Source organism: Rhyacophila brunnea, unplaced genomic scaffold (assembly GCF_057557595.1).
Source record: "Rhyacophila brunnea isolate RB1 unplaced genomic scaffold, BYU_Rbru_1.0 scaffold_2, whole genome shotgun sequence".
In the NCBI taxonomy this organism is placed as follows: Eukaryota; Metazoa; Arthropoda; class Insecta; order Trichoptera; family Rhyacophilidae; genus Rhyacophila; species Rhyacophila brunnea.
In genome coordinates, this window is record NW_028232859.1 from 5490936 (window position 1) to 5518629 (window position 27694).

At 33.6% G+C, this 27694-nt stretch overlaps 1 protein-coding gene across 1 annotated transcript; it reads left to right on the forward strand.

Annotated features, from left to right (window-relative positions):
- The first annotated feature begins 1220 nt into the window (after window positions 1-1220).
- Window positions 1221-19735, forward strand: Mps1 (dual specificity protein kinase monopolar spindle 1). The gene is made up of 7 exons (XM_085946763.1): window positions 1221-1835; window positions 8818-10196; window positions 11414-11559; window positions 12647-12816; window positions 15889-16073; window positions 16674-16824; window positions 17990-19735. Exons 1-7 carry the CDS (start codon window positions 1334-1336, stop codon window positions 18232-18234), a joined length of 2778 nt encoding a protein of 925 aa, XP_085802889.1. The 5' UTR covers window positions 1221-1333; the 3' UTR covers window positions 18235-19735.
- The last annotated feature ends 7959 nt before the right edge of the window (window positions 19736-27694 follow it).

A 27694-nucleotide genomic window follows, 5' to 3' on the forward strand; every position in this document is an offset into this window, starting at 1 on the left:
CATTTTTTCACGAGATAGCCAGTGCGCTTTTCAATAGTACAGAAGTGAGGTATTATAAAATTTGCTCCATTTTTTCAGACAGGTTTGCAAACAACCTTTTATAGGACTGTTTTTTTATGTAGTTTATAACCAGCGGCTGTTTTATAAACTGCATTTGCAAACTGCAAGCATGTGACTAAATTATATGTGTTAAACTTTTCGCGCCTCCCTTTGCAACCCTCCGCGCCTCCCAGTTTGGAAATTGCTCTGTTAAGTAATTAATGTCACCTTTTTTTATACATGGGGACTATTTTTTTTTTTTGCTTCTCACGGATTATTTTGGCGTTGTTTTTCTTCTATTGGGAACTTTTGTCCGATTTCTCAAAATTATAGTATTTTTGCCGTACTATACCTGTTTTATATCGTACATAGTACGCAGATGAAAATTATAGTGCAAATACTATAATTATAGTACGATTGGCAGCACTGTAGGTACATACCAAAGAGATTAGACAAGATTCGTATCATTCAACCAGAATCAAACAAATCAAACTAAACCATAGACAATATACGTACAAATTGTAAGAGTAGAAAAAACACCGGAAATGGTTTGAGATTTGACGTTTGGTTCAGTGTATCATTGAAAATCAAACCGTTCTCGACATGAAACGTCAAACCAATTCGGATGGTTCATAGACTAATGACTATCTGTCAAACGTCAGAAAAGCGTTTCCGTGTACCTTCTACCAAACGGTCCCAAATCCAACCGTACGATTTGATTTGTTCAATTCAGGTTGAATGATACTACCATAGGCACCGTGGAATATCTTTGTACATAGTAAATTCATTAATTCAATTAAACAATTCTACTATCAGTGACGATTACAATGTATACAAAATTCTATTTTATAATGCTATTATCTATGGCCTAAAGGGTAGATAGGGAGACTATTTTTCGTAGGTATTATATTATTTTTTTTTGAATTATGAAGTATTTTATTAAAATTATAACTAAATATATTTACTCTGGCTGCTTGTGTTGTGAAATATTTATATTATAATAAATAATTGTTCAAATTTAATACTGGATTGGGGGAAAAGTTTACCTAGCACTGTATCTCTGCAGTCTGCATTGTGTAATGTTTTGAAACTAGTCTATGGTTTTAACGGAAAGTCTTCGATTTTGAAGTTTGTGACTTTCTTTATCCTTTCTTGTTTCTGTTTTTTTATTATTAAATAAATACTAATTTAGGAATACTCCATCAATGTGAAAATACATATTACTGCAGTGTTTACCCATAGGCGTGCGTTTATTTCGTCTATACGACATAATAAAGCCGTGTTAGAATTGCAAATGTCGCAGTCATCTACGAATGGTTCAAAATATGTTCCTCTTCGAATGTCAGAGCTCATGCCTGATTTAATAGCTTTACAAGAAGCTGCAGACAATGAATTGAATAGCAGCGACGGTTCTCTCGACCGTTCATTCAGTGAAAATGATGCACCACGTCAGACAAATCACCAGTCCAATTGCAAACCTGAATTAACGTACCCGAATGATAAGTTCAGTAAAAATTCTTTTCTATCTGATTCGAAAACCTACAATATGACTTATCCTAATGACGACAATAACCAAACAACGTCGCACATTAATCAAACGCCAATGAAAACTCCGAATAAAAGTAAACAACCAAGTGCCATTAAAGTTAAAACTCGAACACCGAGATCTAGTGCCAAAAAGTTCACTCCAACACGACTGTGGTTGAAAGGATCGACGTCGAAGAGTAGCTTGAAGAAAAATACCCCCGCGAAGACAAATTCAAACATCAACGAAGTTTATAAATCTGCAAGAAAATGTAATTATTTTTCTACCTGCCTAATGGTTATTTAATAGGTTTCAGCTTTATACAAACATTTGATTTTGTTCTTAATTTATACCTTTTTATAATAAGATTTTTTCTTTGTTTTTTTGTCCCACACTGTTAATGATCGTGACTCCATTCAATTATCCCGCTTATGTCTCCAGCGGTTTCTGCATCATGTCATCCACATATGTAACCGAATGCATTGAGACATCCATAGCATAACAGACTATTGTGTAAACTCCCTTTTCCTTGTCGACCGCCAGACAGTAATATCGCCTGTACATGTGCATGGATTTACTTGCAGCAATAGTGTGTGCAACAATCGCGATAATAACTGTTTTCAAGTAAAAGTGCTGACTGTCTCACCAATCTCATTCTTCAAGAGTACCTAAGCGAGACGCGATGTTGTCATTTTATAGTACTATTTGAGGTTTGTACTAGGTTCGCCATTATCATTCAACTGCGCAACCGAAGATATCGAACAAACCAATTGTCGCGTGAAAATTCAGAAGGTTAAATATCTTGATTAATGCATGAATCTTGCAACTTGCACGATAATACATGTTTACACGTGCATTTTATTGTTATGGTCGCTATAAAATGTACATAAACGGGGTATAAGATTACTCAAAAGGACAATAAACCAAGATAGGTAATTCGATATAATGACACGAAGATAGGTAATTTCTTTTATTGTGCTAACTGTCAATTCATGGTGGAAATGGATTTTTTTATCATTACTTCTTCCCACTTTTATTTAAAATCTGTACCGGTTACGTCCGCCTCAGAGGGCATTTCAACTAAAAAATATTCCACACAACAGGGATTTATAACAACAAATTCAAAAAGTGAACAAAACAATCAACCAATACCTACATTGAAGTATCCTATCAAATAATATTATGTCAATAACACTTAATTGTTAACATAAAACAAAAATACCTATAAAGCAATAAACACTTACAATAACAAATTGTAATAGGTATATTACCAAACAAATAATTTTGATTTATCAATTATTAAATAACATGATACATTTGATTGATAATTCATTTATAAAATATACAATATAATAATACATTATTACCACCTGATGGATAATTGAGCAAATAGAATCAGTATTAATTCTAACAAAATTATGAGTCAAAAGTAAATAAGAAATAAATAAATAATGCACAATCTACGAAGTTGCCTTAAATCAATACGACAATCCCGAATATTATACATATATAGGATACAATAACGGAGATGACGCAAAATTCAATTGATCATTTGATAATTTAGAATTAAGCAAAAATTTATACTTACATATTAATCTCTAGGATTTCCTGTTTGTCCAACGTTTTAGATTTCTCATTCAAATATAGGATTTAAAAAATTCTAATGATACTAAAATAAAATGATTCCCAAAAGAAGAAGACTCATTTCCATTGTTGGCACAGGCTAAATGTTCTTTAATTCGAATATTAGAAGATCGTCCTATTTGTCCAACATATTTGGCATCACAAGAGTCACAATTTATTAGATAAATACCACTTTAGCTAAGTCTATCTAATTTATCTTTAGTATTAACAAGTATTGAATTCAAATTTTGTGTGTTATAAAAAGTTACATTAAAATGATTTTTAGATAAAAATCATAGATATGTTTCTTGAAATATTATCCGACACTCATCCTTGTTTATGTGTTCTTTATTCATAATTTACTTACTAGGCTACATCTAATTGAATTTGATTGTCTTGATTATAAAATTAGATTAAACATTCAAAATTTAGTTCATAAACCTTTATAGCTCAAAAGAGTAGAATATTAATATACTTAATAATAAAATAATATTTGCGGAACGTTTGGTCAACACAACAGCTGTTAATTTTGATGTAGATGAAATGAATTTATTGCATAAAGGTCTTTAATATTGTCCTAATCTTAAGCTAACCAATAGAGATTTGGATAATTTGGCCATTGATGTTGATATTTCATTAAGGTCGGATATGGCGACGCGTTATTTGTGCTTAACTATTTTAATGAAGGAATTAAATAATTATTCAGAAATTCGTGCTGTAGAATCGATTAAGAATACATTAAAATCTTGTAATTTAGTTATATCAAAAGCGGATAAAGGTAACTCCATGGTGATTATGGATAGGTGTTCTTATGTTGAGAAAATGGAAGATCTTTTGTCGGGCCCATCATTTGTTGTCTTGAAACATGATCCCACTATGGTTAGTGCAGAAACAGTTAAAACATTAATAAATGATTGTAATGCATGTTTCCCGACTGAACGTTTGAAAAAAGCATACAAACAATGAATCCGCAGTGCCCTAGACCAGGGGTCGGCAGAAGCGGCTCTCGAGCCTTATGCGGCTCTTCAGACATGAATTCCAGTTTCACTTCATCTCAAGCAGCTTTATAAGTTTATGAGATAGAGCCGCCGAACAAACTTAGACTCATACGGCATACTCTTTACCACTCTTTACTCTACTAATATTCTTTACCTGCTTGCTCACACGTGTTGCTGAAATGGATAGCAAGACTACACTAGATTTTATTGTACGTCCTCTCATTGAAATGTCAATGAACTTAACTTGACACCGTTCGACACAGATGCTGGATCTCTCCAGATACAGTTAATAGATTTAAAAAGCCAGGAACTGTGGAGCATCAAATTCACAGGTCTGACCAGCCGCTTGGAAGAACTCGAAATCCAATTTGATTTCTCAGCACAAGTGGACAGCTATAAAACAGCTGCCTAAAATAGAAACAATAATATTTGATACATGGAATAGTTTGCCTGAAACATATGACACTTAAAAAAAACCAGCTTATGGTATTCTCACAATCTTTGGCTTTACATATATATGCGAACAAACATTTTCATCTATGAACCAAATAAAAAATAAACTTAGAGGCAGAATAATGGATGAAAATTCACAATCAAGTATTCAGTGTTATCCTGTTTCCTTCCAATTTGGCTCTTCTTACTTGACAAACTGCCGACCCCTGCCCTAGACTGTATGGTTTAGCAAAAATTCATAAAGAAAATTTACCATTTCTTTACACATCTTTCCATTCAGCTTCCTCATATAAATTAACAAAATTAGGAAATAATTTGATCAAACATAATTAGATTTTATACCAAAATTTGCTTTACCTCTAGATTTAGTTGATAAAATCAAAGAAATTGTTGTAGCTTTGAGTACAAAACTCGTGTCATTTGATGATGTGAGTTTATTTACTAGTGTCCCAATCAGTGGCGGCCGGTGGTCTTCAGAATAGCATTTTCTGGTAGTGCGCAATGGTTTACCTTCTATACCCAGCATTGGAGCATAGGGCAAGCACAAGTTCACGCCACTTCCCTCGGTTCAACGCCAACTCTTGCGCCTTCCGCCATGTCAGACCTGCAGCACGTAGGTTGCTTTTGTAGCACCGCTGCAGGGTGAGAGAGGGCCGGCCATGGCAACGGAACCCTTGAAGCTGTGCCATAAGGGTACGCAGTGTCACACTCTTTGGCGGCATCAGGAACACTTGTCCTAGCCACGTAAAGGTCGTAAAGCGTCTCTCCATGATTACCTTAATCACCGAAGGCTGCCATGTCAATAAGCTAAGATAATACCTTAGTGTAAAAAGACCGAAACGTCGAACTTCTCAGAAGGTAAATTAAATATGTCTTTGTTTATTTATTCTATTTCATAAAAAAGTTTTTAAACAGTTGATTTCATTTCAGCAGAATGATTTAATATCAATAAAGAAAAATATATGTCACGGTTTATGGCTTAATGCACAGAACAATGAATGCATCAGGCAAATAAATAACCGCTGTGTTTTTTTTTATATTGAATGTATTTGAGTGGTTTAGAAATAAATGCGGCAGTTTGTATGTTCGTAAAAGTTTGGCAATTCATTAAATCTTAAATGTGGAATTGTTAAAAATTAACTCGCCAACATTGTTATAAAACAGAAACTGGCGTTTTTGTTTCTAGAGTCCTAATTTCGTGCGCCGATCATAAAGTGTATAAAAAATGCTACACAAAACGCTACCACGGGAACATTGGACTACCGTTTGTAATCCTGTGAAAACTGAAAATCCATTTGGATCGCAATCGCTTTGCGCCCATGAACCGAGTATTGTTCATAATACTGCTACATGTTCTACTTCGCGAAGTGAGTGATACACATATGAATAACAATGATAACTTGAGTGATGTCTTCAAAAATGCAGGCAGTGCGTAGCACTTGGATGGTATTAGAGGAGCCGCTGCTGGTCCCAATAGCGGATTTAAAAACAGCAATTTTTAGACTTTGTAGATAGTTAGAATCTTAATCCATCGTTGACAAAAGATGTAAAATCTGTGATTGATTATTGCATAGATCAGAATCTTTTATTTTTTTAAATTAATGGAAGCATATCAGCAAATTTTTGGTTTGGCAATGGGTAGTCTCTTATTGCCGATTTTAGTAGATATTTTTATGAGTTTTGTTGAGTCTAAGATTAGCAAGTTAAACTAGTTCAGGAATATCATTTACTGGTATAGATATGTAGATGACATCTTAGCCTTGTGGGCAGGCACGGAAAGACAATTACATTTTTTTTTTAATATAAGTAAATAGTATTAACAAGTCAATTCAATTTATAATGGAATTAGGTAACATTAAAATTAACTTCCTGGATTTAACAATCAATGATAAACATACTTTAAGCATTCTTAGAAAAGATACTTTCAGTGATAACATTATTAATAACTCTTCTAGACATTATTTCGCATTAATTATCAGTTTTCCATGCTTTCATACACCGGTTATTAATGGTTCCTATGTCCGTAAATAGTTTTGCTTTGGAGTTAAAGATGATTAAGCAAATTACTTAAAATAATGGCTATGGCGCACTTTTAATTGATCGTATTTTGGCCAATGAATCTAAAAAATTAGCGTTATTAAATGTGAGCTTCTAGCCAAATAATGGATGAACTCAGTGTTAAAAAACATTGGTGAAATTAGGTTACCTAATATTATTTGATAGGATACCTATTTCAATGTATTGGTTGATTGTTTTTGTCACTTTTTGAATCTGTTATTATAAATAATCGCCAGTTATGTGGAATATTCTTTTGTTGAAAATGTCCCACTGAGGTGGACGAAACCGGTACAGATTTTACATAAAAGCGGAAGGAGTACGATAAAAATTTGCGTTTTATTAAATAAGTTAATAAAGATAAGTTACATAAGTTATCTTGGTGTCGTTCTGAAGATGGGCTCATTGCCCACAGTAGCTATCAATATAATGACTCAATTATCATAGAATTAACGAAAGTTCTAAAACTTTTACTTTCTGATTCTTAGTGATGAAGTATGTTTTTGATAATAATTATTTTTTATCTATTATTTTACCCCATTTTTTAGTTATGAAAATCTACATTGAAATTCTACTCATAAAATATAGTACTAAGTATATATTATATAATATATATTATGAACAGTGAAGTGAAATTGAGTTATAGGTGATAAAAAACACAATGGCAACTGCTCGATTTCGCTTGCTGTAGGTTTTTTCACTGTTCTTCCGTTGGCAGGAATGAAGCCTTTTGAGGTGTTTCGACCACCGGCTACTTTTCAAATGCCTCATGACCATTAAAATGCATGTGTAGAATGACTTATTCTATATGAATGGTTCTGTTTGATGGCACAGTTGGTAACGGTTAATCTTCAGCGTTTTACTGGCACTCTACACCCAACCTTGCATATTCTACACTCATAATTCACGCCTTTGCAAGTCTTCCTAAATGGATCAATACCCTTACCACATATTTTTATGAATTTCTATCTGTATTGAATGACCTTCTATACACATCCAATGAAGTTCTTCAAAGAATTCATTTTTGTTATGGACCTATTGTCACAGTTACGCTATCTTGATAATTTGTAATAATGTATTATGTTCTTGTTAGAACCTTACAGCAGATTCATTCTATTACATTTATTACATATTGCAACACAATGACTCGTTAGTTATACTGGAATCGTTGTATTGGTATTGTTTGTTAGCATTGAATCAGCCATTGTAGCAATCATTACCAATGCACCTGCGAGTTGCCCGTTGTGCCACTGTGGAATGATTCCAGAATTCACTTATATTTCATTAACACATTTGCACGTCGGTGAAGACAGTTGAGTCTGTTGTTGATTGTTGGAGATCTGCTGGATCGCTGATGTCAGTTCACTGGAGCTGGAGACAGGGGTTCGGACCCTCTATCTGATATTGTACTGATGCCTCTCCTGTGGAGAAGACTTATCTAGTTAGGTAATCCTGCTGTGACTCGGTGCTAACAATTACTTTTCACATGCACAAACTATTTGACTGAAAGGCCAATTTATCCATTTTCTAATTATTCAATGGCCGGGTCGCAGTGGGTAAAAGTGTTGAAAAATAATGATATATTGTACTAGACTAGACATATATTTTATTATTTTAAATTAATAGTTATATATCAGATACTCCAATCACTACACTCTGCATTACGTGCATATTTGCACAGTGGAAATTAGTATCGATTGTAGTGGGATTTCCGACATTCCATGCTGGCAGCGTTTTGATGCCGTGTTCAATGTTTGCGATTGCTATCCTCAGTACAGCACTGAGGTTATCATTGTTCAAGCGATTTCGGTGTTGAGACTTGTTCAGTTTTAATCAGGTAAATGCTTGCTCGTAAATGTATGTGCTCCCGAAAAGACTGACACAAATCTCAGCTTTATGTAGGTTTTTTTTTGTATTCAATGAAACACTGATGTATGTAGTACATGCCATTAAATTTCTCTTCTCAGAAATACGATAGGCTGTATCAACATAAGTAAACTGTGTAATACCTAAATAGTAAATTCTTAAAGTTTAAATTTATTTTAATGACAAATAAATGTAGAAGATACTAGTTTAATTATTGAAACTCCTATTATTGTTAGCTATATTTTTATTCTTTTACAGGTGCTTTGTTTCCCAATACAAAGCCTACAAGCATGAGTACAAAAGTGCCACCGACTCATATGGAATCTCATCAGACGAATGTTCCGAAACCAGTTGAAGAAATGCTAGCTACTTCGATTAACAAGTGCATCATCACTAGCCCCGACAGTAATAGAAGAAACGTATTAACCGAAGACAGGGGACCCGGGATTGATACCTCGGATAGAGTCAATGATGTTCGATACATTCCCAGAGCTAACAACCAATACCAAGCTGACAGGTTTGCTACACCCCAAAGTGCAAATCTATCGATTAATTCTATTTTAAGAGGTTGCCGTGAAAACGATTTAATCACTCCGGGTATGCCTTTAAACCCACCCAAAATGCGTGATTTTCACACTCCTTCCATGCGAAACAATGTTTTGCAATCGCACAATAAACTCGCCAGGACACCTTTGTTCCCCATAAAACTTGAACAGTTCACCGATGTACAAAATGACATTACAAAAGATCGCATGGAATCGCATGCAAACCTCCGAAAGGCTCCGGTAGATGATAAAGAGAATCATGTTTTATCAGAAACTAGTGTGAATAAAATGCGATCATTCTCCGAAGTCAATGATTTGAATAGTAATATAAGCGATGATGATTTGAAAATGATAACAGCTTCCTGGGAAATCTCAGGAATTGAACACAACGTTTCCGTATCTAAGGATGTCAAAAAAGCTAATGACAGCAGCTTTAAGCTTGAAACATCAATGAAATCAGATGCATACGGCATTCACGAATCTTACCTGAGTAATAAACATGAATTAAACGACAAAAATGACCAAAATAATGCTAGAAGCAATTTCAATAATGTTAATTTGGCATCTAGGCAGCATTCCATTTTTAAGCCGAAAATTTTACATGATAACAACATGGCATGTAATAAATTGCATAAATTACCAATAGAAGAACATCATGCTCCGAAACATAATCCATTTCCGACCTCTTTAAATATCAACTACCAAAGTAGTAAAAATCCGACAATGACAAGAATGGAACCCCCCAAAGTATATGCACCGAATGAAATTCTGCACAGTAAACAAATAATCCCAATTTGTCCTGTAGATAGAAACAATAAAATAAAGACTATTATTAAACCGCCTGTTAGTAATCAATATTGTAATAAATCCAAAGAAAATCGTATTGATGACTTGGATAAAATTTTGGTGCCGTCGGCGGAGGATAATCAATTTAAAAATCCCTCACTCCCATTGAGAGAAAACGAAGACAGAATCGTAAATGTGAATAATGCAAATGTTCTGTCGAAGCAGTTCAGAACGTTGACGGTGAAGGGGAGGCATTATACAATTCTTGGAAAGTTGGGCGCCGGAGGATCCAGTGAAGTTTTTAAGGTATTAAACTTATTCACTTAGAAAGTCAAGTAGTGGGCGGATTGAATCAAAGGAATGCAGTATAATATGTATAATTATTTTTGGTTACCACATACAATGTCATCTAGAAATTATTTTTCATCATCGCTCGTCGATCAACTGACACAATTTTTTTTCTTCTACTTCACTCCTCTCTGTATTATCTAATCTTGCATATCTATGTAATACATATACTCTTGTATTGTGCAAATATTGCAGGCGTTAAAATATATCGCCGGTGTAGTGCAATACTGTGGAAGTATCAATTTTTTTAAAACATGTCTTTGCCACTTTCTATTGAAGGTGACAAGACATGTCAATTGGTGTATTAAAATTTCAGATTCAATTAATAGTTTTCATATTATCAGATTAAATCTACTTGAAAAATAATACAAAGGAAGAACTATAATATTCAAATTATCCAAAATCAATTCTGCATAAGGAAGGAAATAGCATCAAGGTTTTTCATCTTTCCTGAACATTTTCAAAAATGATTGATCGCAGAATTTTAACTTGGTCGGTTGCTCATACAAACTCGACACGACTGGAAGATGTACCTACTGACGCACACAGCATTGATGCAACATTGTTAGTTGGGGGCGCCAGGCATGAATGCCGCTGAAGTGTGTAGTTCAAAAAGCCACTGTCACCTCGCACAGAATCCATACTATTTATAGTGCGTGAGTCATTTTTCAAGTCAGTTCAAACGACTAACATGCACGTCTGTCAGAGAGACAGTATGAAAATGTGGATGACATCGATTGTATTGAAATCATATTCAGGTTAAGAAATATCCTTCCAATAAATCAAACAGTAAAATTACATTTCTAATTGATAAATATACCCAAATTTTTTGTATATTATCGCTTATTTTTTTAAGCGACAATACAAAGAATCACTGTTTCTTTGTTTAATGTTCAATTACGTTCATCTGGCTTGAATATTTTGACAGCTGAGTTTTTTACGTTAAGAGTATCGATTAATTCGCATCTATGTATAGGAGTGAATGCAAATTTGTTGGCATTATGTTGGTGTCGAGTCGAATATTAGTGTGCATTGAACCTTACAATTTATTTTCTATTTTTTTTAACGGTATAAAATATGAATGACACATGTCGCAATAGTATTACATATTGTACTCCTATTTCTGTTTAGTATTGTGTGTGCCGGGCGGATCCTTATGTGTATATTTTTTCCAGGTGATGGACCCAGAAACGACATCCATGTATGCTGTAAAATGTGTCAATTTGGCGGTTGATCATTCGCTTGCACAGGGATATGTCAACGAAATCAAGCTTCTACAGAGGCTGCAGGGCTCCGATAAAGTTATTACTATGCTAGATCAGTGAGTTGAATTTAATGACCGTGAACTAATTGTCTTAATATTATATACTAAGATCCTTAGTAAATTTAAAATTCATTGATAAGTACATTATACAGAATACACCATACAATATATTATTATCAACACCAAAGTGTATATATGTCTACATTCAAATGATAGCGATCATTGCAAAATTTTCTATTTCAATTTGGATTGGAATTGAATGAATGTTATCAAATGACACAGTTTACTTGTACATGCGATGATAACACTCGATTCTATATTTTGTCCATTTTACTAAGCATATTAGCTGAACTATTGCAATGCGATCATCGCAATGGTCAATTTTACTTACATGATGGTCGCATTTGATTGATGGCAACCGAATTGAATGTGAGCATTCGTTGTTTGTTCTCCCAAAGTGCAGAACCAACCTGTCAATGGTAATGCCAATTATGAGAGCAATCATTGTGTTCAATCAAATTGCTTTCGATATTGATATAGTAGGTATTCCACTTATGTAAAGGTGAGTTTAGGTAGATGTTGTTTTATAAGTTTTTAAAATAGGGTTACTTAGTTCATTCGGTATAGTTTCATGTAATTTTTTACTTATCCTTTTTTTTACTTACCCTGTCTTTTATTTCAATAATATGTATTGTAAACATTTATTTTTCTTTGTTTTTTATGTTATGTTGCGAACACTTTGAAATTGTAATTTGTTATGTTCATTATGTATATGTAAAATAAATATGAATTCGAATAAAATATGTGATACAAATCATCACATTATAACCAAGGTTAGTTAGTTTGCGGCCCGCCAAGTATTTCTGTGGGGTCCACAAGCTTTAATCGTATTTCTGAAAAAAGTTTACTTTTCTACATTTTAACGCCTTTTTAAAAATAAAATTTGAATATAAGTACAGTAGTGAGAGTAGTGAGACAACCCAATACAAAAGGAATGATGTGGACACCGTGGCGGTAGTGGCCAAATATAATATACAAATTTACCATGTCCATTTGTGCACATGAAGAATTCTTCTGTGGTATCACTATGATTAACAACTTTCTTTGAACTCTGCTAAAATCATTGCATCTTTGTTTCTTTTAGTGAGTATATTGAAAAGCAGAAAAGGCTTTATGTAGTTCTGGAGATGGGTGAGACAGATCTGTCCACTCTGATGAAGTCCTACAGTGCTAGAGGGAGTCGGCTTCCTTTGCTTATTCTTATGGCATACTGGGCTGAAATGCTGGCTGCTGTCAATTACATACATCAGAATGGTGAGTCTCATTTAACAGAATATTAAACCTATCCGAGTCAAAGAAAATAATCATTAAATTTGTGGTTATTTGAAGTATCTATTTTGTACTTCAGAGAATGAATGCGTGGTAATGCTTTCACATTAATTCATTACAAAAAATTACTTATGTTTGCTGTAAAGCATTCCAGATTGTTGCCAGCGTGTTCCTTAACCCGGCACCTGCCTCAAAAATCGTATGACGCACCATAACTACGCATGAATTTCATTATTGTCTTTGTTCTATACTAAAAAAAGCAATAAAAAATATGTCACAGCTCCAGTCGAGAACCCAAAGCCATTAAGATAATTTCGACACACTAAAAAACCGTAATAAATCAGTTATAATATCAGAAACACTCGAACAAACGAATGCTATCCAAATTTGAAAGAACTTACCGAAGTCGCCATTTTGTAGCAAATAGTTAGAGCTCTGCGCGGTGTGTAATATTTCGACACTTGTGCATACGTTCCCACGAATCGAGCGTTACTAATTTTCAAGTGCATATCGATAAATCACATATTAATGTCTTCGGGTTGAGTCGTAAACAAATATAAAGGGGACCCTTTTAATACATTTAAACTACACAAACACTTCACTTATTGAATATTATTGATAAATTAACACGAACTCACATATTAAAAAAAAAAACAAATACAATAATAAACCTATTTTAAAATTCTTTAGATGTGTGATATATTTTAAAGCAAGGTGACAGACATAATGCAACATCACACGTTGGGCACATATAGCGAGAGAGTTTTGTTTTTTTCGGATTTTTTTTAGAATTCCCGCATACGAAACATCTTCTTCTAGGCTTATCGGTATTTTGTGTCGGTAAAATGTATTCTGGCAAATGTCCCGTTGCACTTTTGGGCAATAATCGTACGGGATTATCGCTAGTTGACGCTGTCGGCTTTGGCAGGGGTGCATTTGAAATTCTCACACAATATTTGTCCACTAGTTGTTTTATTACACAGAGTTGAAAATCGCCCAATGTTTTTTTGTCAGATTTAATAAATTTATATAAATAAAAAGCATTTAATAAATATAAGTCGATCATGTGGAATGCGACCTTTTTATACCACTTGATCGATTTTCTCATACACGACAAGTTGCTAAGCATCATGTCGGACTTATCTACCGTACCCATATTTTTGTTATAATCTATAACACATTTTGGTTTTTCAATGTTTTCGCCAGTTCTATAGTTCACTTTTCCCGTTGGTCCAAATGATGCATCGTGGAGGGTGGATAGCATGTGAACATCCCTCCTATCGTGCCATTTCAGAGCCAAAAGTGGACTATTGTACTTAGCCTCGGTATCTCCCTTTTTCAGTTTGCTGAACTCTGGCATATCTTTACGATTTTTTCTCACTGTACCGCAAGCATTCGTTTTGTGAGAGTGAAGGTATTTAAAGAGCGCCGGACTCGAATACCAGTTATCACACCATAAGGTGTGACCTTTCCCGATATAGTCTTTCATTAGCGTTGTCACTAACGCACCGGAAATACCGAGATTTTCATTGTCTTGTATGTCAGTCCCTTCCCCACAATAAATTATAAAGTCAATAATATATCCTGTCATTACGTCACACATCACAAACATTTTTATTCCAAATCGATGTCTTTTGGAAGGAATGAATTGTTTAAAAATTAATCTACCCTTAAACACGATTATGCTCTCATCTATGCAAAGATTCTGATACGGTATCATCGTTTCCCTAAAAATTGTTCTTGTGTGTTCTAACAGTAATCTAATTTTAGCTAGTCTATCATTTGAGGCGGTCACACTAGGATCAGAAAAATGAAGCATTTGTAAAATAAGTTGGTATCGATTTCTAGCCATTATTTTCCCAAAAATGTCTGCATGCAGGTAAGGATCGGTACTCCAATGTTCCTCTATCGACGTGTGCTTATTTCGAGTCATCAGCATTGATACGGCAAAAAATGTATACAACTCCGGCACTGACGTGTCTGTCCAATTGTGTGACCGCGATTTCGGTCCGAGGTCTCCCGCACTGTACGAATGGTTAAAAAATGTATTCGTTTGGTTCACTATTTCCGACATTATATTTTTATTCAAAAAATGTTCAAAGAAAAGACATTCGGGAGAGGATTCGTCCAAGTCGTTCGATGTCACGCCAGATCGACAATCATTGAATTCGTGAACTATTGGAATATACGGACCAGTTCTCCATGACCGCAAAAATTCAATTGGCTCGTCAGAGTCCGTATCATCAACATCATGATCAGTCTCATGTTGTTCCAATTCCTCTTCCGACATGTCATAATCTGAGTCCAATTCCTCATTAGTACGCACATTTTCTTCCTCCATATTTACGCACTATAAAACTATGAAATGTTTTTAAAATGTTTAACTACAGTATTAAGAAACGCCAAATCACAGAAACCATTAAACTCACACACCATAGTTATTGATATCAGTATTAATTTTCACATTCACTAAAATGGGACACGGTAGACAGTACAAAAAGTATTTTAAAAATCGCGATAAAATAAAATCATACGTTCAATAGTTAATCATGCCAGTTTTAATGTGATAAGTACACCAGACAGCAAAAAAAGTATTTATCAACGATTGCGGTAAATATTCAACTTGTATGCGATAAATACAATCCCGCGCAATGGCCCGCTCGGTTGAAAGTCTGTCGTATACTGCGCAGACGCGGCGCGCAGTTCAAACTGATTTCTGTCGACCGGCAAAACTTGGCCGTACGAATTGGTTCGAAACTTTGGTGATTATTTTATATTTAGAACCAATGCTTTTAAAATATGTCATAGGTGGCAGGAGAAGGACAAATCAGGCCAAATTTACGTGAAAAAATCAGTCCCGTATGATAAATATGGACGCGGTGGCATCGATTTATACACATGCGCATTGCGAATTTGGCCGATTTGTACAAGGTGTGTGACATCGGCGCCGGCCGGGTTAATAAATTTTTATTGACAAAACTGTTTAATTTGACCAAAGCAAATTTCCTTTGTCTGACTAAAGTATTTTATATTAATTTATTTTTTGATATTCACCAGGTGTCATACATTCAGACCTGAAGCCCGCCAACTTCTTGCTGGTGCACGGGAGGCTGAAATTGATTGACTTTGGCATAGCGTCTTCAATAAGTGCAGATGCCACAAGTGTCGTTAAAGATTCCACCACGGGCACCTTCAATTATATCAGCCCTGAGGCTATAGCTGGTAGTAGAGAACCCATCAAGGTATGTAAAAACCAAGTTACGGACTTCTCGGCATAATTTGTAAATCGTACATAGAGCGAGTCCTCGTTATCCGAGGGTGATTGGGACTGAAAAAATATCTCTTAAAACGGGGACCAAAATTACTTAGTAAATGAGTTTAATTGGGACATGTTTAGAAAAAAAAGACATGTGAGCAAGACAGAAATAGCGTAGGAGTGTGGGATTGAAAGATTGAAATTGAGAGTTGACGACTGTGAGCTATTGCGTTATTTTTTTTTTTTTTTGCTTTTACCTGCAAATTCATAACGAATACTCGGATAATGAAGACCCCCTATACTTCAAATACACATTACAGTCACAATTTCACACACAAAGTAAACGTTGTACACTTGTACAGACAGCCCGCACCTTTTAATGCGTTAGCTGTTTTTGTATGAATAATTGATGCAGAAATGTCTTTTTTCTACTTTTCCGCAAGAGGAATAAAGTATCTGAAATGTTTTAGGTCAAATTTTTTAAACATTGACTGGCAAAGACTATTGTACAATATTATTGTAATTTTGTATTGGTTTTGTTGCAACAAATACTATGGTTAATTGAATGTTTTTATATTTGTTTTAGATAACCTACAAATCAGATTTATGGTCGCTGGGGTGTATTTTGTATAGCATGATTTATGGAAGAACGCCTTTCAGTCACATCACTCAACTTTGGGCAAAAGTTGCAGCACTCTCAAATCCTAATCAGAAGATTGATTACCCAGAAATTAAAGGTAGATATTTTTTCCATAATTTATTTTACTTCAGAATCCTATAGATGAAATTTAAAGAAATGGTTAGTGAAGCAGCATTTCAGCAGTAAATATTACATCACATTTGACTCAATCGTCGCTATAGGATTGGTTTCCCGAATAGACCAAATGTTCAGGAGACGAAAAACAAATTTCATAATCCTATATTTAAATACATGGAGATATTTAAATTGTTATTTTTACAGCATATGAATGATGTATTCATTACCATTACAAAGTAATTTAAAGAAAGGAATGGTTCTCGTCCAATTAGATACAAAAAAACATTCTGCATTAAGAGGTCGATTTCGACAAAAACGGATATTCGGTAAACCAATCCTATAGCGACGCAATGTCAAGATAGTTATATGTAATAATACCGAAAGTGTTCTTACAAACTTTGTGCTGTACAGATTTCAGTTACTAGTATAACAATTGATCTGGAAAAATTGATACGTATATTGTACTACTACAAACTTTTATCAATAAAATTAGTACCTATCTGAAAAACTATTTTAGTGTCGTCAGGTCGACTTTATATTTTTTTTTTGACCAGGTCCAATCCTAGTAGCTTGTATTAACAGATTTTTTTATGAGAAATGGATGTCAGCCACTTGCTCAACCTATTACGTCCATACTCCAATATTTGCCAGACCTAGAATTTGAACCTGGGACCGACGACATTATAAATAGACGTGTAAGCCGCTCGGTCAACGTAGGCGCCATATTTTTTCGGGCATAGATATTTTACCTACATGCAATGCACTACATAATCGATTGTTGACTCAATTGACTTGCCGTACATACTATATACTAGATGAATAATGGTTACTTATCATACCGGAAGCGAAGGTGCCTGCAATGAGTGGTAATGTCTCCGTTTCGGGTCTGGAAAATTCACATATTGTTTTTCAATATGTGTTTGGGTCCAGAGCATAAACCGAATGGGTTGAGCAAATGGCTGATATCCATTTCTCATAAAATATGTGTAAAAAACCTTGAATCTCCTGAATCTCGGTGGCCTAAATCTATATTGGAATGTAAAGTTAGTGCGAAGAAAAATGCTCCTGAGTGGACACAAAAATGAATGTTGAAATAAATAATTAATAATGTATTGGCATGTATTAAAATATTTAAAAAATTTCAGGAATTCCTCCTGTGCTGATGAAAGCTTTGAAATGGTGTCTGACATTCGACGTTAAGATGCGCCCCAGTGTACAGCAATTAATTGATCTTCCGTATGCGTATCAAGGGCATGATGATGCTGATAACAAGTGTCAAAGGTCTGCTAGGTCAGCCAAATCGATTCCTGTTGCGATTCTTGCAAAAATACGGCATGCGCTGACTGAAGATGAATGGAGGAAGGTCACAGATGTTTTAGAATCTACTTGAGTTCTTTCAATATTATGGGAGGTTAACTTGAAAATTGAAAATTATTATTTTTTTAAAACATCAGACATTGTAAAAAAAATAGATCAATTTGGCTAAACATTTTTCCAAATATATATGTCTATATTTCATTATAAAAATGTATTATTCTCAACAAAGCTCTTTTTAGTGAAGTAATAATGGTCATTTTAGGAGAATACAGTATTTCTGATATTCTCTAAATATGCATCTTCAAATCGAGATATGATATGCCAGATTTGAATGGATGAATTTAATGCCGATATCATTATATTAGTATTCCATGCTTAAGAAAGAAGCGTAATGAGTTGGAGAACTAAAATGCTCGCAATACTCGCATGACTGCACTAGCACAACTGCCACGCCTCGATTCTTCCTAAATGACGTGTCAAACTATGTATTTATGATGGATTAAATATTATTAATTGAGGCATTTAGACACTTCATCAATAAAATTTCAGAAATTTCAATTCTAAAAAAATTATTTGTTTCTTTGGGTCGAAACACAAATTTTAATATTAGTCTTATTCCATATTATGTATGTAGGTAATTTTCTATTTGTGATTTATTTTCCCAGTTTGTGTTAGAAATAATCTTTAATGGTATTTTATTCATATGTGTGTTAATGTATTCTAGTCTAAGAAGTGGTATGGTATGCATCATATTGGTGCCATCAAAATGTTTTTGAGACTGCTTGAGTAATTACTAGGTTGCAGAGAAAAATATATTAGTGAAGGAGATGAAATACAAACTAGATATTTATTGGCAATAGTTGAATTGTTCTGAGATAAACATTCAAATCTATTGACGGTGGCTGTTGTAATTGCTTTTATAGAACATAGATAGGGTGACATTATAGTTTTAGGTCAATCTGAGACCGAATTGGTATGTGATGTATGCATGATCAAAGTTGTATTAGCAGTTATCTACAATACATATTATTATGATTCAAATGTATTATTGATTAATTCATAAAATTATTTCTTACATAAAATTTTCACATATCCTGATTTTTGTTAAATACCTATGTACATGCTTATTAATATCATATTTTTTTCAAATGATCTCTTTCAAAACTAAAAAATGCATGATTTCAATCTTAAGTAAACATCAATTCAGTCCCTTCTGGTCAAAGAAAGGTATGCCATAATAGTAAATTTACATTCTACTGACATTAACAACAAATTGTTTTCATGAGATACGTATTGAACTATCTTTGCATTAGTTTCATATTATGTTCTTTTATGTCTGGTACCATACGTAACCCAAAATCGATACAAAATGAGATAAGTTTCTTTCACTCTGAAGGGCCGAATTTAAATTGATTTTTCTATATATAGGAATAATAAAAATATCCATTTTATATTCCTCTATTAATAACTTATTAATTATTCTATGAAAAGCTAAAATATGCTTAATTCTTTATGTAAATAATTTAATTATTAATGTAGTTCAATTTTGAGCTGAACATTCTTTTTTATTTTGTAACTAGATAATGTTCTTAATTTTATTTGTTATGTACTTTGGAAAGATTAATCATAATTACTAAATAAATAAATAATTATTATATCCAAATAAATACTTTTAATCACTTATTCTTTTTTTTTAATTAAAGCTTATCGTCGTTTCCATTGCAAAATTGTATATTCAATATATGAAAGTTTTCAAGGGAGCATAAACACTGAAATAAAACAAAAATAAAAAACAATACATAATACTTTTCAATGTTTTTTCAGTTTTTATCATTTGGGAAACAAATTTGTGAAAATGACAAAATAGTATCTACTGTGGTTTCTAAATATAAGCATTTATCTATTTATTCATTTTTTGGACACACAGGCTCATTGGATATGTCTTCATTTGGAAGAATTAATATTATATTGTTTAATTCAACATTATCTTCGCTTATATAATATAGTAAACTCTCTGTTATACCACCCTTAGATAACTTTTTTTTGTTTGAATTACCCATGACAGAAAAATTATCACATTGCGAAAGTAGGAAAATTTTTTAATATTTACTTTTAAAACAAATACCAACAACGCGGTTCACCATTAAACGTCAGATTTGTATGGCACTTGAATCAATTCAAAAAAGGTTTTCACAATTTCAACGAAAAGACAATTTTTGTGAGTTGTGTTATTTTGCATGTATAGGCGATTTTTGCAGTTTTAATTATACAAAAATGTCAAAAACGCATATTTTGCAGATATACAATTTTGCAATAGAAACTACGTTATTATCTTCTGACTAGTAAACTATAAAATAAATATTTTAAGCAGCGGGTCAGTAAATTAATATTAAATATTTCAATACCTTGAAAGTTGATATTTCTCTTTTAGTCCAGTCAATCTGTACTTTGTGGTTGCAAAAGCTGGGGTAGAAGAATTTTTTTTTTCTAAATGTGTATATGGTAAAGAGAGAAAAAAACGAGTTTGCCAATTCGGCTGACATCGGCACAACTTTCGGCGGGCAAAAAACTGCGAAATTTTGGAACATTTTTTGGTTTTTCACTTATATCTCAAAAACATTTAGTCGTAACAAAAATATTGTTTTATACAAAATTAAAGCTTATCAGATTTCCTAAAATGTTTATTTAACACGTTTTTTTTTCTATCTCTAACCGTTTATGAGATATTTGCTGTTGAAAACAGTATATGTATTCGTTTTTGTAAAAAATGAGAAGAAATACCATTTTAAACTTTAGATCTTACAAATAAACAGTTTGGGGTTACAAACTAGACTTTATGGTCAATGGTCCCAATGTTCCAGATGGTGTGTGGGGGAGGGGGGAGGGGTAGTGGAAGTGGTAGATAGGGCCATATTCCAATACCCCCACCAGTACCGCTGGTGCCACAACACGAATCAGTACCACTTTTGCTTTAGTTTAGTCTCGATCGCGCGCGCAGTTATGTTTATTTTTTACATGTGTATTGTGTAGGTATGTGTATTTAAATTACATGTTATTATAATTTGTGTAAAAATGAGTGTTTTACATGTGATGATCAGTTGGGTAAGGAATGTTTACGGGTGGTTAAAGAAATGATGAAAATGAAAAAATCAAAATAAATATAAAGGATAATAAGGCTTCAAAATTATATAAATAGATTATCTACAACGTTTAAGGAATGTCGAGGATCATGCTTTGAAAATACAATAAAAACTCCATTTTGACCTGCGCTGAGCATGTCCCCCCTTAAAGGGTTGACAGAAGTGACGGTGCACGAAAGTTGCTATAAAAAGTACATAAATAATGATGAAATGATTGCCGCATACCTCCGTCATGGTGGGGATGCTGCCCATTGTAGTACGTCATCATTACTTCGTTCAAGTACAGATATTTTCGATTTTAAAGCACAGTGCTTGTTGTGTGCAGAAAAACTTAAAGAGGGTTATTTTGAAAAACAGAGAAGATTGCCACAAATATAAACAACTCATGTTAAATAATTATGTAATCCTTTTTATAAATTAATATTAATTTTATTCTGGCTACCAAGTTGTGGGTGCTGTCGAAAAATGCTAGATTTGACATACGCCGGATGCATATTTTCCGAACTAATTAAATAGATGCCATGACATGTCCCCTACAAGGGAGGAGGGGCTGATATAGCTCTAGCCTGGGAGCCCGGGTTTAGGGGGGTCCAGCGTAGCAGTTACGTGAGATTAACACACACCACAAATTTGCTCTAATAGTAAAAAGAGTCACAGGTGCTATTGAATAAAGTGTAGGATTATTTTAGAATTATTTTTAGTGTGCTTCCTGACTAATAAAAATAGCTATTTATCCAATATGACAAAGGATAGTATGTTACTTAGCAAGGTACGTGATCGGTGCATCATAATATTATAATGACGAGACGAGTGCCGACAACTCAATAATTCCAGTGGATTTATTTAAAAATACAAAAAATCGCTAAAAATACTTGGAATACCCTTAATTCCACAACGTGGTAACCTGGGGTTCCACGAATACCATTTGGGGAACACTGCTGTAGACCATCATACTGCTCTTAAGGGGGAGAGGCATGCCAGCAGAGAACCTAGCGGAAAAACAGGAAGTAGAATTTTTTTTGATAATTTACAATTTCAAATGTATTATTTAATAAACATGTATCTGAAAACATTCAAAATATTTTTTTTTAATTCAAAGATAAACGATTGTAATAAAATGTGAATTCATTGCAGTGACACATCTTATTATTAGATTATATTTTATGGTCATATTTATTATTAAAATTCAGTTTATTACGGTTTCAATTTTTCATCGTGTAGATATTTGACTAATTCATCGTTTTAATATTTTTTATATTTATTTAAAAAAAAATCGATTTTTATAAAAATATAAATGTGTATAACATGAAATCCTTTTTATTTATATATTCTTTGAATTAAAAAAAAATCTTTTTAACGTTTTCAGATCTTACATATTTATTAATTAATACAGTTGAAATTGTAAATTATCAAAAAAAAATTTGAAATTGCAAGCTTCGTTTTTCCGCTAGGTTCTCTGCTGGCATGCCTCTCCCCCTTAACCTTAGCAATAGGTAGGGGGGGGGGGGGGGGCGCTTCAGGATGTGGGGGCTATGTGCCATGATGCTAAGAAAAACGCACGCGTAGTGAAGTTTTTTTTATATAGGTATACGCCGACCGAATATTTTGGAAAACAAAATGCACATTCCGCGATCGTCAAGATCGAGAACACAGAAATTGTGATCAGAAATCGAGTCTATTCTACATTTTGTAAAATATGCCAACAAAAGGTAACCCAAAATATTCATACATACAAAAAAATCATCTATAAAAAATAATAAATTCTATTTTTATTACCTATATTGCTCCAGATTTTCGACTATTTTCTGCTCAAAAATTAATTTAAAATGATAAAAGATACCTACATAAAGGATGAAATATGATTTACTTGTCAACAATGCTATTCTATCGAATCGATTATGATAACCAATAATTGATATTTTAAACATTCCTTATAAAAAAAAACTATTTTTGAACATCGTTTTACAAGGAACATGGAGCGGAGTCGGGGTAACTAATTTGATGCCAGAGTGGAATAGGTAATCAAAACGTTGGTCTGCTCCCTCTGCTCAATACCCTACATACCGCAGGTACCTACATCTTTCACGTAGGTACATATGTTTAAAAAACGAGACGAAGGAAAATTATTCATTCATTGTTATAAAAATGCCGTTGGAAATTTACTGAAGAAAAGAATAGATATATACCTATCATAATATCCTTTACAAAACTGTCGTCTACCAAGCTTCTCTTGTACGACAGTCGTATCACGTAGGTATGTACTGATACCAAATATCATAATGCCTAAATCCCCCATCAAAAATCCTACAATCGACAAGAGTTGGGAAAGTAATAATAGGTATATTTTATAACTGTAAATGAGTCAAGGCTCAGCGAAACAAACAAAAAGAAAGATACCGTTATTATTGTTTCTGGGCAGACGAAGGACTAAAAGTAGGTACGGCGCGGCCAGTCGTGAGTCGGAAACCTACCCCCGAGCCTTGGGCCTTGACCGTCGCGTCTGAAAGTGTACGTAAACGTAAAAAAACTGTTGATAATAATTAATTGTTACTTGCCTTAAAAGCGAAATATACTTACGTAATACTTAATTTCCCTGAATCCGTGTTTTTAATAAGTGTAAAAGTATAAATCAACACCCTACATAAACCTATAGATATCAGTACCTATATGAACGCTTGACGTTCTGACACCGTAGGTAGGTTACGCGATAGTCTGTGGAAATGGTACGGAGACAGGTAACCACAGAACAGATTATTAATTTTGTGTTCCCTGCAGGTGACAAATCGATGGAACATACTTCACATTATAACTTTAAACAGGTGTACTACCTAGTTCGATTAACAGGGAAGTTTAAAAATTAATAAGTAAAACATTATGAAACTTTTCTATAAGTACCCATTTATGAAGGTTTTATTCGACGTTCTGGGTTTAGCGGTTAACGTATAATCTTTAAATTTAATGTCACTAAAAAACGTTGAGATTGTGGAATTTGTACACAGCAATCAATATAAAAATAATGAATGACTACAATAATTGAGTAGGTACATACCTAATATGTTTGTTATGTTCCTTTTATACCTAAACATATCACAATATAATACCTATTATAAATCATTACAAAACAACGCATATCTAATACCTATTACGATAATTGCGTGAACTTTTATTGTTTTGAAATTGAATTTTCCGACGCACAATTTTTGCAGGGCCGAATTAGGTGAGATGAATAACACGAAGCAACTTGATTGGTAATATTATTGATATTCTATTCATGTAATGAAAGGCAGTCGTTTGAAACACCACAGCGTGGCTATAATAAATTAAACGAATTAATACGACCCATAGAAATTGTTTGCCACCTTTTTGAGAAGGAATGCCATCTGCAATGATAGGTACCTATATACCTACTTAAAAGTAGTTACTATAATTTTCTTAAACCACGATAAACAACTACACAACCATGGGCCCCACATCCTGAACCGGGCCCTCAGGCTAAGATCTTTGGCGGCCCCCCTACCTATCACTGAGGGTAAAGGTAGTGTGATGCTCTACAGTAGCAGTTTCCAAAATGGTGTACGCGGTAAAATTAATGTGTATATTTAGTGTTTTTTTTTGCATATTTTAATAATATATCCATTTGAATCATGGAGTTGTCGAGTATCGATACACAATTAAATTTTTTATATTATTTATTTATCGTGCAACCACATAATTTTGGAAGGAAGGAAGTAGGCGACTTATTATTACAACGTTTTTCTTAGCTCGTATTCTTATTTGTCCGGTACAAATCTTGCAATCGATTTTTAACTAACTTCCCGACTAGCTAGATATTTGAAACTTTTAGAATATATAAGAACACGATGCCAATGCATTTTTTAAAAAAATACTTTTAGCCATCTAAAGAAGTAGAAATAGTAATAAAAGTAGAAGACGTAAAGTAGAATTGAATTCATTTTCAGTTAATTCTGTTTTGTATGAATAGTTATTTCGACACCATTATTGGTTGCTGAGGTCCTAGCAACCAAATTATTAATATATACGTGCGTTACTATGGAAATCAATATGACATGTCCAAATGACATTTCAGTATCAAGTACAAATTTTTTGATCTTTTAAGCTAGTCAAGTCAAGTGTATATGATTCAACAGACAATTTAAAAACGTTGTATATGAAAAGTTCTTTTATCTTGTACTTATTTTTACTATTAAAGCATATTTGTGATGTGAGTTTATCTCACTTATCTGGTGGTCTCGCCTCGCCGGCCCCTCCTGAGCCCGGGCCCACAGGCTAGAGCCCTGTCAGACCCCATGCCATGCACACAACACACCATTTGGATTGTTAAACTTTTGCTCATATCGGATCCGATTTTAATAAATAATTAAATATAATAAACATACAGAGAAAGTTGAATAATGTTTAATGGCACAATAAAGAAAGATGCCACGAGAAAACGTCAATTATTTTCGATAACGTTAACAAGTGGGTAATTATAGGTGGTAAGACAGTAGGTACCTACCAACGCATCCGTGACAGTGTTATTTATTATAATCGTTATTGAAAGTAGTTTGGTTATTTTTAATGTAGGTATGTAAGTAGAGTTGTTTGATATCATTCGATATTAATTTATTAGTATTTTTAGAGAATGTTTTTTTTTATATTGGTATAAAAAACAGATGGAGATGCTTGCCTACTGCTTTTTTGTAACGCAATTATTGTAAATAGTCATAAAATTTCCCCAGGAGGGACCTCAATTTTGCAATGAATCATTTTTCTACAAAAATATTGATTGACGAACGCATGGTGTTGATTATTGTTTCGATTTTTTTAAACATGCTTGTCAGTGTGGAAGAAGGAGAAATATCTTATAGTCACTATATGATACACTAACACTATATTATAGTATAATTATTGAAAAAGATTAAAACCTCTCTACAATAAACAAATAGTCAAGAGCGACTGGCTAGATTGCACGTACCTATCTACTTGATTTGATGATTTCAATTACTCCGAAACAATCACTCAGTTTACTCGTGAGAAATTGTGAAAACCTTTTGCATCTAAATACATAATAATATGTAATATTAAATACCACGAAAGATAATCTAGATTTTTGTATTTTCTTCCCCATAGTTTTTAATTTTGAAGGAGGACCTGACGTTGTCTCTGGAAGCCCCTGTACGTATTTTACTTATTCTTAACTTATTCTTCTTCAATATAACCACAGCCTAAATCGACTACAATATCATGTTATCGCTATTAACTACCTACATATAGCTATAGTGTATACCAGGGTTAGTGAACCTTTTTACATACGCGTGCCAAAATTTCCCAAAAAATATTTTTCGACTGTCTGACGTGCCTACAGTCGGCTCGTTATTTTTAGGCAAATATTTTCGCCGCAGGTTGCACAATTTTTCACAGTCGGCTCGTTTTTTGTACAATGCGATCTGCGCGTCGATTGGTAAAAAAAATACTAAAAACCGAAAGAAAAGCGCATGGCTATGTCGATTGTCGTCATTATTTTTTATATGTTGGTAAGTATAATATTTACTTGTAAAACTTTTTTGAAATTTTTTATTGGTTTTCGTTCGCGAGCCATAAGTTTGCGTCTCCTGGTGTATACTATCAGTACGTTCTTGACATTTTCCTCAGATGCGACATTACTTACATTTCCCCAGTCCCATACATTATACACCATGGCCCCCACATCCTGAAAAGGGCCCCCAGGCTAGGATCTTTGGCGGGCCCCCCTACATATCTCTAAGAAAAAAGGCAGTGTAACGCTCCACAGTAGCGTTTTCCAAATGGTGTACGCGAATAGAATATTAATAAGAGATAGAATTAATGTGTATCTATATTTTTAGTGTTTTTTTTTTAAATATTTTAATACATCCATTTGAATTATGGATTTGTCGAGAGATACACAAATAAAAATGGTATCGTACAAATACATAATTTTAAATAATAATATGACTTTTTTTACAATTAGAGATAATTTGTGATGTGTATTTATATCACTTATCTGGTTGACTCGCCATGCCGGGCCCTTCCTGAGCCCGGGCCTCCAGGCTAGAGCCCTGTCAGCCCCCCCTTTGTGGGGGCCATGGTATACACTACGGAACACAACAATAATGGTAAATGCGTTACCTTCTGGGTCTGGTTTTAAAAAGGTACGATTCGAGTGTGGGGAGATATGGGATAAACTTAAACACGTGTTAGAGATTATCGTATTATTTTAAATATTTATTTTATCTATATCATAATATACCTACATTAAAATTTGTATTCAGTATTGGTAATATTTGTTTATATTCAGTGGGTTCTGTATTTCTTGCATTTAATGGCCTGACCCGCATTAAGTCATAATCCAAAGGTGACGTTAAAGTAGTTCAA